This window comes from Tachysurus vachellii, chromosome 6 (assembly GCF_030014155.1).
Source record: "Tachysurus vachellii isolate PV-2020 chromosome 6, HZAU_Pvac_v1, whole genome shotgun sequence".
Lineage (NCBI taxonomy): Eukaryota > Metazoa > Chordata > Actinopteri > Siluriformes > Bagridae > Tachysurus > Tachysurus vachellii.
The window spans coordinates 11,305,452-11,319,648 of NC_083465.1; the positions used below are offsets into that span (position 1 = coordinate 11,305,452).

The window sequence follows — 14,197 nt, forward strand, 5'->3', positions numbered from 1 at the left end:
AGGTTTTGCTACATTCTATAGTGTGCTCTGTAAAAACTCATGTCACATGTAAATATGTAGGCAGCAGATACCTGTATGCAAGTGTGCATGCTCACAGATATGTAGTCACAGAAGTAGAATCAAAGCCTAAGAATATGAGTAGAGCAGGAAATTATATCATTAGGTATAATCTCGTTGAGTTCAAGTTAAAAGACAATTTGTAGAAAACGTTGCAATAATTAACCAACTATTTAATAAACAAAAATATAATCTTAATTTCATGATGCTTTGAAAAAAGTGACATGGTGAAAAAGATGGCTGAGTGAAACAGAACTATGATGACGCACTCTCTGATATTTGTGTGCTTAATATGCTCAAAATGAGCATTTTACTAGCATTTCTTGCATTTTTGACATATAGAAGATTTAGAATTCATATTGAAATAGAGCACATTTTTAAGGAATTCCTTAAAAGAGGGTTAAACTCAATTCTCCAGTTATTATACATTGCTTTAAAAAGAGACAGCAAAAATAATCAACTTCATTTTTACCCTTCTTTAAAGGACAGTCGTCCTCACAACATTTGCAACAGTGCAACAAAATTGTAGCCGTAACAAACATGACATTTTATATTGCTTGAAGAAGTGCTGTGATGAGAAGATACCAACACATGCTTAAGAGGAATGGAAGTAGCTTCATTCCAACAGAAAACTAGGTTGTAATCTTCGTTACTCAGATTTCACAGAGGCAGTAACCTACTGTCTCTCTATTGTGTTCTAATGATCTTCCTTCTGTTTTGTTGGCTCCATAACTACCACTGAAAGACAGAGTGGCAAAGTCATGGTTCTCTGTCCAGAGCTGAATTGGTCTCACTTGGCTGGTTAGTCCTCTGCTCTGTTTCCCAGTCCCTCTCATTGCAGGGACTTGCTTCTAATGAGCAGCTAGGCCCAGCAGAGTCTTCACTGGCACTACAGTTCTTATCTGGTGAGTGGACTTCATCTTCCACTGGGTCTTGCTCCCCTTGGTGAGTGTCAGTGTGTTCAGCAGCTGGCTCTTGCTGAGGTGGGTGGTGCTGGGTCTGTACTGGGTTTGACTGGGCATCACCAGCAGCAGGTTTTGGGATGGATGTGGATGGTTTTATGGAAGTGTGACACATAGGGCAGGTTTCCTGCACATACAGCCACTTTCTAAGACAGCTTTCATGGAAAAAATGACCACAGTACGTTATCACGGCAGAAGTCATATCCTACAAAACACAGAAACAATAAGAATAATGAATATTTAAATTGGTATGCAAGATGGTTTGCTAAAATTGTTAAAAAAGTAAAGTTTGTAGATGCTTCCTCCCAAAATCCCAATATCGTAATAGCAGCAATGAATAATAAACCTTAACTGGAACTAAGAGGACCAAACATGTTCCAGTATGGCATTGCCCTTGTGCACAACGCAAGCTGGATAATGAAGTTAATGAAGTGATCTGCCAAAGTTGGTTTGGAAGAAATCAAGTTTCCTGCACAGAGCCATTATATTATTATCCCTTTTGATCCCTTAGATATGAACTGGAATGCTGACTACATGCCCAGCAACATTAAAATTAAACAGATGCAAATCCCTCCAGCAATATTCCAAAATCTAAAATAAAATCTTCCCAGAAGAGTGGAGGTTATTCTAAAATCTGGAATAGGATATTCAACAAGCACATATGGCCATGACTGTACAAATGGCTTTGGGTTCATCACTTCAGAATGGACCACAGCCACAGTAATTGAAGTGGATTGTTACGATTTTACTGTCACAAAAGGACAATGTGAGGAAAATACAGTACATGTTTAATCAGTTCAGGGCTTTAAGTAAAGATAAATCAGTGCACTTGCAAGATAATTGAACATTTACATTATAATTGATAACTGTCTAAAGATTTGTATAGTTGTAGTGTGACTATTCTATAATTTGTTGTAAAAGGCTAATATTCTGTATCAGTTCAGGATGGATAAAATTGTTCTGTGTTCTGTGGAACAATTTTTATGACAGAATCAAAATCAGAATTAAAACCCTAGCTAGAATGAAGCCTGGTCAGTTTGGTTGGTATCGCATTTATCCAGCTTCTCACTTGTCTACACACAACCAATACATTGACAATACAAACCCAATTCTGACCTGAAAACAGATGGCACAGACATCACCATGTTCCTGCAGCTGATCAGCACTTGCCCGTGGGAGTGAGTTGATCTTGCGTGCAGCTTCCTGCCTAAGCAAGAAGCTCTTCCATCCAGCCTGGGCACGTAGCCACACGTTGCAGTAGGAGTGGATGATGATAACTGATGCCCCTATCCAGCTCCACTCACCCCACAGTGATTCCCAGGCACCGTAGGCAACCACACACACTGCCACAGCAAACTCCATTGCCCGACACACAGCGTTCACGTAATACACAAACTCGTCGAGGCTAGGAAGGGCAGCACCGTGCCACACCTCCAACATGAACAGGCAGTAGATTAGTAGGGTCCCTGTAACCTGGAACACATACCAAATGACAAATTAGGCTCATAAAATTAGACCACATCAAATTAAGGTCTCCGGTGGTTTTTAACCATTTTGAATGAGCATGAAAACAGTTTATTGTTGGTTTTTCAGTATTTGTGTGGCTATGAATTGTACAATCATACCTGTAGTGATGTAAGCATACAGCTGGAAACCAGGATGAGAAGCCAGAAGTCCATGTGGAAGAACTGGGATATCTTAAAAGCCATGAAACCAGGAAATAACAGCAAGAACACACACATGCTCAAGCCCCGCACATGCTTCCACACACACCTATGGACACAGAGGTTCCAGTCATTTTAAAAAGAAATTTAAATATTATTTAATTATTCCATTGCCTGGCACTATGCTTCTTTCCCATTGAGTTTGTAAGTTACCTTGGCCTGAGTGTCTGTCAGACCTATCAGTGTTGCATAAATATGTTAAATAGGCAAAAATACTCCAGGATAGCCATAAGGGGGCCCCATATCCTACCTGTTTCTACTGGCCCCAAGTCCTAGCATGATGGGCTCAGTTATCTCACTCATGCTCTGTAGTGTGGAAGTGAGGACAATAAAGAGTATGATGAAGAGGAGGAAGCAGCGCTGCAAGGCTGGCAAGTCCAACAAGCCAGTCTGCAGGGCCAATAACAACAGAGTCACACCTTCTGTAACACCCCTGCAATATATACACACACGCATACACAACAGATTTTAGCAATAAAACATTGACCTATATTTACTACATTCACACTAGAATAAACGTGTATTTACACACATACCTGTGCATGACATTGTGGTTCTGCAGTGCTGTGAATCCTCCCAGGTAGAACTTGCAGAGATTCAGGAGGCCCAATGCCAAATAAGAAACCACAAATGTCAAACCCAGCAGAGAATAAGGACTAGCACAGCACTCAGACACACTTGCACACAGACACACACACACAAGAACAGCAGCACAAATTTAACAAATGAGCAATTTGTCAAACAAATGTGTCTGAATTGGGTTACTGTTCCAAGCAGAATAAAAATATGAGAAAAAAATCCATTTAACTCTAACTGTAGTTCAGTGCAAAAATATTTTACCAGAATACAATAGCCATGAAGTCAACGGGTACTATCAAATACACACACAAAAAAAAAACAGAAAAAAGGAAGGAAAAAAAGTGCTTTGATTGTTTACCTGGTGAGAAGGTAGAACAGCAGCCCCTCTTGGATGGCAGTGGAGCTGCCAACATTGGAGACAAGCTGAACTCCAAACAGTACAAACCAGAATGCACCGAATAACACAGGCACAGCAAAATGATGCCAGAGAGACATGCCCACTGCCAACAGCCGGTACAAATCAGTCACCTGCAGACAAAAGACAATGGGGAGATACAGAGCTGGGTAATTTGAGAGTACACTGTATGCAGATGTGTGTTTTGTGTTACAACGGTTTGTTTATTTGTAATAAACAGTTAAACATACTTATGAGTGCAAAAACATGTAGGTTTACCTCTGTTTGTACAATTTGCTGATATGTGGCCTTGGCCAATCTATATGGCACAAAAAGGTTCATAAGGAGGAAGATGGCAACCTCTGCTGCAGTTATCCCCATGGAAACAGTAGTGAGTGTCAGGGCATTGTCTTGAGAAACTAAACACACCCGTCCAAACAGTGGGAGCAGGTGTGCAGAGAACAGCCATACACGGCGAGTGCGCATGAGGAACGCACACAATGTGGCAACAATAATCTGACCTGTTAATATAGAAGCATACATGTACAAACATCAAAATTAATACGTATAATGCCCAACGTTTACCTATACACAATTCCTGTTACAAATGTAGGGTGCTATTCTGTCTCTCTCAAAAAGATGACCACAATTTACTCACTCCTCTAGTCCTTAATTGCTCCTACTCATTTTGCACGTGTTAATATTACTGCTGTTATATCAAGTAGCTGCATCTCACTGCATACTGTTCATTTTAATGCCATATCTATTGCATATAGATGCATTCAATTTGCACACTGTTAATATTACTGCTACTGCTATAACCATCTACAGTGGTATTCAATTTCTGCACATATTACATTAATATTATTTTGCACATTATATATATATATTTTTTTTTTAAGTCAATATTGTACACTTGTACATACATTTAACAGTCTATATTTACATAGTCTATCTACTGCATAGTTTCTACTAGGTTATAACTAGGTTATATTCATGTGTGTGTGATGTTTATTTAATTTAATTTTTTTTTTTTATTTGTCGGGCATTTACTGTGGACAGCAAAGAAAGTATTTCATTGTACTTGGAAACCTGTTTCCTTAATGTGCATATGACAATAAACGCTTTAAATCTTTACAATCTACAGCTATTCAACTCTACCCAGGAATGAGGATAAAATCAGTGCAATCACTGTTGGAGACAGTATTACCAGAAAAGGTTAATATAATTGATTGCTCTTCAACCTGTCTTAATTAGTCTTCTCTACAGAAGACCCAGTAAGTCCTGTGAGCATGTGACCTTTCTCATGATTATAGCAAATACGTTGATTACATTCTAGTCATTAATATTGAATTTCTTAGAAAAAATGAACAATATCTGGTAGACAGCTATCCAGAACTCATCAATTAATAGTTATCGCTGTGCTTTGCATGTATCTAAAACAGGAAGCTGTCACGCAGTTGAAGGCTTTATTCAAGGAAACTGTGTAGGTACTAAGAATAGCAAGGTAAGCAGGTAGCAAACTCAGCCATAGTGAGGTATACAAAGATTTAATGTTAACTGTTAAATAAAAAGAAAGAAAAAAAAAGATTAATGAGAATTAAATGCTATTGAATTCATATTAAAAGTGAAACTACTTTTCTATACATGACAGCAAAAGTACAATATGATCATCTTAATGGAAACCTGATGTAAGGGCATGTTTATTTAATGTAGAAAATTTACTTAGGTGGAGGTTTTGTACCTACATGTAAGTGCCCTTACAAAACGGTTCAAGGCTGGTGGAGGCAGGAAGAGTGTTCCATCATACGCGTATTGACTCTCTCCTACAACATATTCCCTGTTAAAGCAAAAAAATATAAGTAAATAAACAGGGACTTGTTCGAACAGCCTCTATAAACCCTTGAAGGAAACATGGTAAATGATGGCAAAGAGCACATCATCTGCCTAAACATTTAAGGAATGCTGACAAATTGTGAACATACAAGTCTGAAAAAGAGGTTGTAAAGGAAAACAAAGCCAATGTCTAGAATAAGCACTTGTCTGATTGGAACTCTTAACACATACATTTCCAAAGAAAAGTGGGCAATTTGTAAGCTCTTGCTGTTTATAATCAGTTAAGGATTGCAGATCAGGGTACTGATCAATGTCAGATGACAAGATCTACTAGCTACAGGTAAAGTGCAATCGTCATTTGAGTGAAGTTCATATTGTAAAAGACACTAACGTATTCATTGTTTTTAAATGATATAATATGTTTATTGTAATTGTGAATATGTTCTTGGATAGTTTCCTGACAAATGAGTGAATGTAAATGTGAATAAAATGCACTTGTCTGGACATTGCTCACTTATGTGTAATAGGAGAAGTGCTCACCTGGACATCTGATGTCCCATGTAGAGCAGAAGCGCAGTGAGAACATGCAGGTAAAGTTGAACTATGTGTCCGAGAGGCAATAACAGCACAACCGTGCTCACAACGTGACCTGTGAACATAGAGCACATGAAGGCAGTTTAAATAAATCTTGTGCTCTAACACGTCTAACCAAAATGCACATTATCATCTAGTGCTTGCTAATATTATGAACAGCAGCTACGTTAATTCCTCTCAAACTGCTTTACTCTTTCTAACCATCCCGAAGCATCCAGAAATTGTACCAGCTCTGATTGTCTTCCGTGCGATGAAGCTTTTGGACCTCCACTGAGATGAGGTTGACTCTGTGAGGAATCCTGAAGCATCTAGATATCTACAAGCTCCAGTTGGACTCTATACTGAAGAGGAGATGCCAACTCCATGTGGTCTTTGAGGACAACAACTTCCTAATCAATACAACATTTATCAGACTGTATATTTATAATCACACCCTCCGGTGTCACCCATATGAGGATGAGGTTCCCCTTTGAGTCTGGTTCCTCTCAAGGTTTATTCCTTCACCATCCAAGGGACTTTTTCCTCACCACAGTCACCTGAGTCACCTCAGACTTCCTCATCGGCGATAAATACATACACATTTAAATATATCTAATATTAATATCTATTATGAATTTTTGTATTCATCTTTACATGAACCTTTTGTTCTGTGTTTATGTTCTGTAAAGCTGCTTTGAGACAATGTCAATTGTTAAAATTATATATTGAACTGAATTGAATAAATCCAATAAGCATTTAAAGGAAGAGTGTAAACAGTACCTAAGTAATAAATGTTCCAGAGGACGTATTTGTATTTGAAGAGCATGTCCTCGCTGCTCGCCCTGAGATGATAGGTGAAGCTGTCGATGTCGCATTTGTAGAGCAGGTCCAGGACTAAAAGACTGGGGACCCTGAGCAACACATTAGCCACGTCCTCTAATCGCAGCATCTTAATACTAACTTAATGGACGACACCGTGTCACCTCATGAACCGAATACAGTAACGTCTCCGTGTAAACACTTCATCCATGTGCTTGGTTATTTCATGCTAATTCAGCATTTAAGCCAAACATAAAATCCAGCGAATAGTCTGTTATTTCACACTAGCGGTGGTCAGTTTTGGCTTGCGTTCATTTAAGCGTTAACGATGATTAAAATGAGACATTTACGGCATGTGAATAACGACGACGCTTAAAGCCTTGTAAGCTAAAAGCTTTCGGTCTCCACACTAAAGCTATGGTTTGTTTACTTACAGGTAAATCGTCAAGTTAACATTAGCAACATGACAAGCTACATGCTAGTTATTCAAACTGCAACAAACACTCTACTTTTTTTTTTGCAAAATTAATAAATAAATAGATAATATATGTATATATGTATATACACATATGCATATATATATGATGTCGCTAACGTATGAACATCCACAACAGCTCTGACATGTAAACGCGTCTTCTTCCTGTAAAAGCGGAAATGAATCACGTCCGATTCAGTCTCAAAAAACACTCGTTCACTTCTTATAGTCTTGTACCTGGAATAATCCAAATTAAAGAGCGTACAGGTTTTTATTTCTAATGCTTGCTAGCGGTAAACAACTCAGAAACCGCACTATTAAACCAATTACTTGAAGAAACAGGTCTGTTAGAGTTTCTATGACGACAACAGTGAGAAAAGGGCACTAGAGGAAGTGAGTAAGGGCTTTTTGGTTGCTACCTTTCAGTAGTAAGATAAATATATTTCATATTTCACCAATTTGTTTTTGTCACGAAATTAAGTTGACATTTTCGAAAAACAGATTTTTTTTAAAGTATACCAGATGAAATATGATTTACAATGTTATCCTAGGGAGAAAACAGCAATCTATTATTCTTATTTTTATTCTTATTATTATCTATATATTAATTAATTAAGAGTAAATTTTCAAACCATGTACATTTGCATTTGTGTTTTGAATTGATTATAGTTAAAATAATGAGATTTTTTTTTTTTTGGTCACATACTTAAATATGTCTATTCTACTAAATAGTAATCTATTAAATTGGTCTATTCTACATGCTCTGAATAAATGCGTATCCTTTAACCTTATTCTGTTTTCACACAAGATATTTTTAGTCCTGTTTTACCTGTCACCCTCTTACTGTGTTTGTAAAATCAGCCTACACCTGACATTAAAGCTAATCTTTAATCTACCCTCTTCTTGAGTCATACAACTCGTTTAATTTTAGCTCCAATATGAATCTGAAAAGGTAAAAACAAGCAAAGGTGAAACACATGAATGCAATGCACATGGAAGGTAGGCTATAATGAAATATGCTGACGCATCCTACACATGTTGGCATGACAAAAAACTTGTGACCAAAAACTTGTGACCACAAATTATATTGAGAAATATCTATTTCCCCTATAACTTTAAATAGAAATTTAGTCCACATGTTTGGCAACAGAATACCAACAATTCAATAACTCAATCAAAATGCATTGTTATTGTTATAATATACACTAGACTTTTACGCTCATAATATTTCATTGATTTATTTCTGGTGGTACAGACCTTCTGATTAATGCAAAGTAATGTTAACAGAATAAATATGTTCCATGTGGTAGACTGAGAGCCTGGGAAAGCTTATTTAGTGGTGGTAGAAAAAAAAAGTTCCTGTTCTGTATTGGTCAGTTTCACACTGCTGGTAATTTTGTAACATGAAATGATGGGAATTCATTTAAGCAAAAGAAAGAACATAGACTGTTGAAAGTCAAATGTTTAGATATTGGAAAACTTGAAGAATTGTGGCAAAAAAAAAGACAAGAAATGTTGTAATAAACCTAGTATTTCTTATTTGTTGGAAAAGTATTTTATTTAGGCCTAGAATCACATCTGTTTTTGAGATGGCTATACTTTACTTTTGCATACTTTTCAAGAATATTTAACAGTAACCAAATAAACCAACAGTCACATAATATTTATTATGTATATATATGAACCAGGTATAACATTAAAATAGTATAGTTGATGTAGTTGTGTGGGTTACGGGTTATTAGTGTCTAATTTCTACACCAACTTTAATGCTTGCAGACTAATTGGTTTACTTTGAAAGCATGAGCCCACCATGGCTGGTTTAAAAACAAAAGGGAGATTTTTTTTACTGCTTAGTCATCCTTCTCAAAGCAAAAATCAAGGTTTTGGGAAAGAGACTGATACCACCGAGGTCAGCTTAACAAGCAAGGAAGGAAAATCCTCTCCGCACTCTTTGGTAACCCACACCCTTACGGACATATAGAGCATTTGAATATGATGACTATTGGTTAAAGTGCACATAAAAAAAAGAATGGGTGCTGTAAAGGTCTATCTCAGTGAGCATAGGGGAAAGGAAATGGGCTCAGTGACCTTTGCAGCCAATTTCCCCCGTGTTCAAACAGCAGCATGAAAGCCGTGTCTGTTTCTGAAGTCCTGTTCAAAATGTCAGTTGCAACTTATCCTACCAGCAGAAGGATTTTCTCTGAAAGTAGATTCCCTTATTGTTGCCCTCAGCTTTTAAGTCACTGCACATGGATAGCTTGACCCCCAGCTTCTTCTAATACTGTGCACTTTCTAAGAACTGGGTAGAGGTTTCAGCTTCAGCAGGCAAAAGTCAAAGTATGTAGAAAGATATATGGTGAAATTGTGTAGACTTATCACCATGACAAACTTGCACGACTTCCAGGATGACCAAACGGATATTGAGAAATTGCTATTTTATGAATTTTTATTGACTTCTTGTTAAAGTAGCGAAGTTGGTAATAACTGTAACTTACACCATATCTGACTGTAAAAAAAAGTAATACTATAAATGTAATTTCTACTCATATGTTAAATTTTATCAGCAGTATAGAGACCTATTAAAGCTGTAATTGTATGATATAAAAGAACAAATCACACGCTCAAACGAAGAATGAATAACCTCAAATTGGAATCCAAGAAATATAAATGTATTTATTTATTTATTTATTTATCTATCTATTTATTTATTTATTTATTTATATGAAAACAGCTATCAGATTACCATTCTTAAAAAATGTTAAATTTCTCTTTTTTCTGCCTGTTGCGGTATAATTATTATCTTTTTATGAGCACACATTTGACCTTAAATATCATGAGTATATTCAAGAGGTATTCTCAGTGTGGGTAACAATGTCATATGACTGAAATTAATCATATTCCACATTGCAATATCGGACCTATTTTGAGAACCTATTTTGAGACATTAGTCATATCTTAAAATACAATTCGAAAGGCTAGCCATTTTTATAAAAACCTAATTTTGTAGGTTGAATTTGCGAATACTCCATGACTTCACCTTACAGTAAGTGTTAACATGGAAGTAGAGTGGGAAGGTGGAAGAACTGTATTCACGCTTTTAATACCACACCTCAGTATTATGCAACTTACATGTATTAATCAGCAGAAACTTCCATATGAGGAAACTTGAACTGATCATTCTTTTTGTTTTTTTGTACCGAAGCACTAACAGTAAACATGACTCTAAAAATGAGTGTTCAACATGTAGGATTTCCATTTCCTTTTTGGAAATGCAAAAACAAACTTTCAGACAGTTAGTTTCTCTCTGTATGTGCTGTGTCACCTATCCTTGCATGGAACCATGTTTTTGCAATAGGGGAATTCCTGGTTTCTACTGAGACAAGTAGTTTTTTTTCCTCTCCCCTTTTCCCGTTTTTTGTTTTATGGGAACTGAGGGCTGAACCAGTGAGATATTTTTCCTCAGAAGCGCTGTGTATTGATTCATTACGAGGGGGCGGGAGACTCCCTCCCACTGCTTCCTTCTTACTGGGAAGTGACTGCCGGGCTTACCGTACTCATAGACCATGAGTGAGTGAGTGTGTCCATGAGTGAGGCAGTAACACAGACATACATAGGTATTTAAGCTGAAGAATGTACAGTTTATATATAAGTCCTTGTAACTCTAATGGAGAGGTTGGATGTGTTCTAGCTCTGGAAATTCATCAACTACGAGAAGATGGCGGATACTGAAGGAGGAACTTTCTCCAGGAATGAGACATATTACTTATAGACACATTTTTTCTCTCTCTAATAGGTGAGTATCAGGTACACAGAATTATTATTTGGAAACATGTAAGGTAATAAAATATTTACAGGTTCTGTGTATTTAAGGACAAAAAGAACAAAAGTGTATTGGAATTACTAGAGAGTAGTTTTTCTAAAATTGAAATAAAATATAGTATAAAATGTTTTTTACTTACTTTCATGAATTGAACCTTAAATTCTTTAATTGTTTAATTTAATTCTTTAATACTTTTTCATTGTAATATTTTTAGGATGGGTTTTTTTTTTTTTGCAGGATTTTATGAATGGCATTTTTCATTAAAAACATGTCATATAGTGTACTCTGTACAATCTGTTGTAACACATGTAATGCATCTTGTTTGGAGTTTATGGAGACTTTTAACTGTTCGGTCATTAAGGCCGTTCAACTGGTTTTAGTCTGATTCAATGGAAAGTAAATTTCCTGAAACTCTTCAGGTGTGGTCAGAACTGAGGACATGAAGTGCAATGTGCCTGTCTCAGGAATTCAGTAATGATCAAACATTGAACAAATATGAGAATGAGATAACATTGAGAAAATAAACGTAGCTAAGTCCTTTCACTTGTTTTGGTAGTTAGACCTTTATAAGGTTGAGCAGGAATTATTAACAGGTTGACAAGGCTTTACTTAGTGCTGATGAGCCTCTGCGTTAAAACTTTTGAACTGTATTTCCCTGAACTCTTATAAGATCTGATTTCAGCGAATGTGGTTCCGCTAATGGCTCTATAGAGCTGTGTCTTGGTGGAGCAGCCTCAATCTCATGGGCCATGTGAGTCTCAGCATCCAGTTTCATATACAATAAGAACAGTATATGGCTCTTCTGAGCACTTGGCCCTGAGAACTGAATTCCATAGATGGTGGTTATGAGGAGCTCATCTATGGACTCAGTTCTTTTGGCAATGTGCTCTTTATCTGCATAACAACCCAAACACTCTAGAGACGGTGTATTTGTTTTATTAATGGTTAAAAAAAAATAAATCCTGTTTTTCCCTTCAGTAATTTAAAATTCTTTGTTTACATTTAAATGCCTGTAAAAATGAAATTCGATTATATGTTATAAATCAAGTGCAAACTATTCATGTACTCATACTCATTTTTTTTTAAATTTTATATGCACTGCATGTGAGAGAGGCTCTTTGTGTTTATTTAACACCACGAGTGGGTGAACTAATCAAATGGCTTTAGAATCATTTACCCCTTAACTTCTATCACAGGTTTTTATTCAGTGTTCTCATTTAATTAGAAACTACTTAAAGGTTTGTCTGTAATATATGCAGAGAATCATTTATACTATTTTAAATGCTAGACTGTATGATGCTTTCACATATGCATTGAATTGTATCGTCTGAACATGCTATGAATCTACAAAGTAGAACATATAGGAGCGTACAATAAGTCGAGATCTACACCGATGATATGTGAGTTTAAGTATGAAAATGTGTGTCCACCCACACACTGACCACAAATATGCCTTATCTCCTGCTCCTGGTAGATGACTCAGGATCATTCCATGGAAACCGAAAGTCATGGACACCCTACCGAGAACAATTAGCAAGCACAACCACTGCTGATATCCATTTCATTCTTATAAACGTTGTGTAAAATAAAATATAATACATATAATACATATAATGAGATATAATACATATAATGTGATAACACATTATTAACACATTTCCTTTATAGGAAACAAAGGAAAGCCAAGTGCAGGCTGCACTCTTGTACTTTGACAGTAGAATGCTTGATGTATGACACACAAAAGACACAACTTTGTACACACTTTCATACCAGATGTGCATTAGAGACTACGATGGCAAAAAATAAATCATGAAATGAAATTCAATCAATTTCTTTACTTTGTAAAGAAGAAATCTTTCCATTTTCTGTTTTGTCCTCATGGTGACAACCCTCAGTTTGTCGAACAAACCTCTTCCCTGTTCAATACTTCTGCTCCCCAACCCATGGTTTTACACACACCCCAAATTCCTCTCTGTGATTAATGATGTTTACAGCAGTGCTTGGGTAGGTTCCATACACCAGCCGAAATCTACTCTAACAGAATCCGGAAGCTCCTGGCTTGTGCCAAACACCTGCTCCAGCTTACTCCAGTGTAGCTCACTTCTCAGGGTGAATCATTCTGGCCACCTGAACTAGTGATTTCAGGGTTGCTACATTTACCAGAGGGTCTGAAAGGGGTTTGATGTTGGTAAAACCAGACCCAAGGCTTAGTTAGAAGAAATGGAATGATAGTAGTGGTGTTACTCTGGCTGTGTAATTTGGTTCTGAAAGTTTGTATATTAAGGGGAACAGTAGATGGGATGTAGAAGGTGGCCATACTCTCCCAGACAGATCTGACTGTCTGGACACGGGTCACTATATGCGTGAAAGGAATGTAATCAAGGCTAATCCAAAGGCACGAATGTAAGCATGCATATGTGGAAAAATATGCAAAGTTGGGTATTTAAAATGTACATTGGGTCACTATAATATAATTTTGAATCGTTTTAGTAATTAAAAACGTAGTAATTAGTAATTGAAAGTGAACAAAAGGCAGTATGTATATATATATATATATATATATATATATATATATATATATATATATATATATATATATATATAAAGAGATAACTATCACCGATTTGATTTACAACAGGCCAAGCTCAGCTGCTTCAGATCATACAAATCTTCTCTGCATCAGATAAATCACTCAATCACAGTATATCAATATTAAACTCATAAACGATACAGCAAATTAAAAAAAAATAACCAAAAATGCCAATACAGGTACCCATATCCAAAGCCCTCAAAATCTTTCCAAAGTTGTTACGTTTCATCTGTCAGTATGCAGAAAGGCCATGCATGACTCTTTTATCCAAGCACCAGGCAAGCCAGTCTGTTGGTGACAAGATAAATTAAGAATTGCACTTCTTAGATATGTTGTCAACTGCACACTCGGGGAGCCTGTGCCTATCT

The 14,197-nt window shown here is 36.6% G+C and overlaps 1 protein-coding gene and 1 long non-coding RNA gene across 3 annotated transcripts; one reads left to right on the forward strand and one right to left on the reverse strand.

Annotated features, from left to right (window-relative positions):
* Positions 1 to 209: 209 nt before the first annotated feature.
* zmp:0000000662 (RING finger protein 145) lies at positions 210 to 7,689 on the reverse strand. 2 transcript variants are annotated; one of them, XM_060872177.1, is made up of 10 exons: positions 6,906 to 7,689; positions 6,093 to 6,201; positions 5,465 to 5,556; positions 3,996 to 4,237; positions 3,681 to 3,850; positions 3,280 to 3,420; positions 2,994 to 3,176; positions 2,645 to 2,792; positions 2,136 to 2,492; positions 210 to 1,224 (listed from the first exon to the last, which is right to left on the reverse strand). In XM_060872177.1, exons 1-10 carry the CDS (start codon positions 7,072 to 7,074, stop codon positions 817 to 819), a joined length of 2,019 nt encoding a protein of 672 aa, XP_060728160.1. In that variant the 5' UTR covers positions 7,075 to 7,689; the 3' UTR covers positions 210 to 816. The 2 variants fall into 2 exon arrangements, with proteins under 2 accessions (XP_060728160.1, XP_060728161.1); XM_060872178.1 differs by lacking the exon at positions 6,906 to 7,689 and adding an exon at positions 6,374 to 6,773.
* Positions 7,690 to 10,992: 3,303 nt separating this feature from the next.
* Positions 10,993 to 13,064, forward strand: LOC132847162 (uncharacterized). The gene is made up of 2 exons (XR_009648605.1): positions 10,993 to 11,212; positions 12,714 to 13,064. It is a non-coding gene; the product is annotated as an uncharacterized LOC132847162 (long non-coding RNA).
* Positions 13,065 to 14,197: the final 1,133 nt, after the last annotated feature.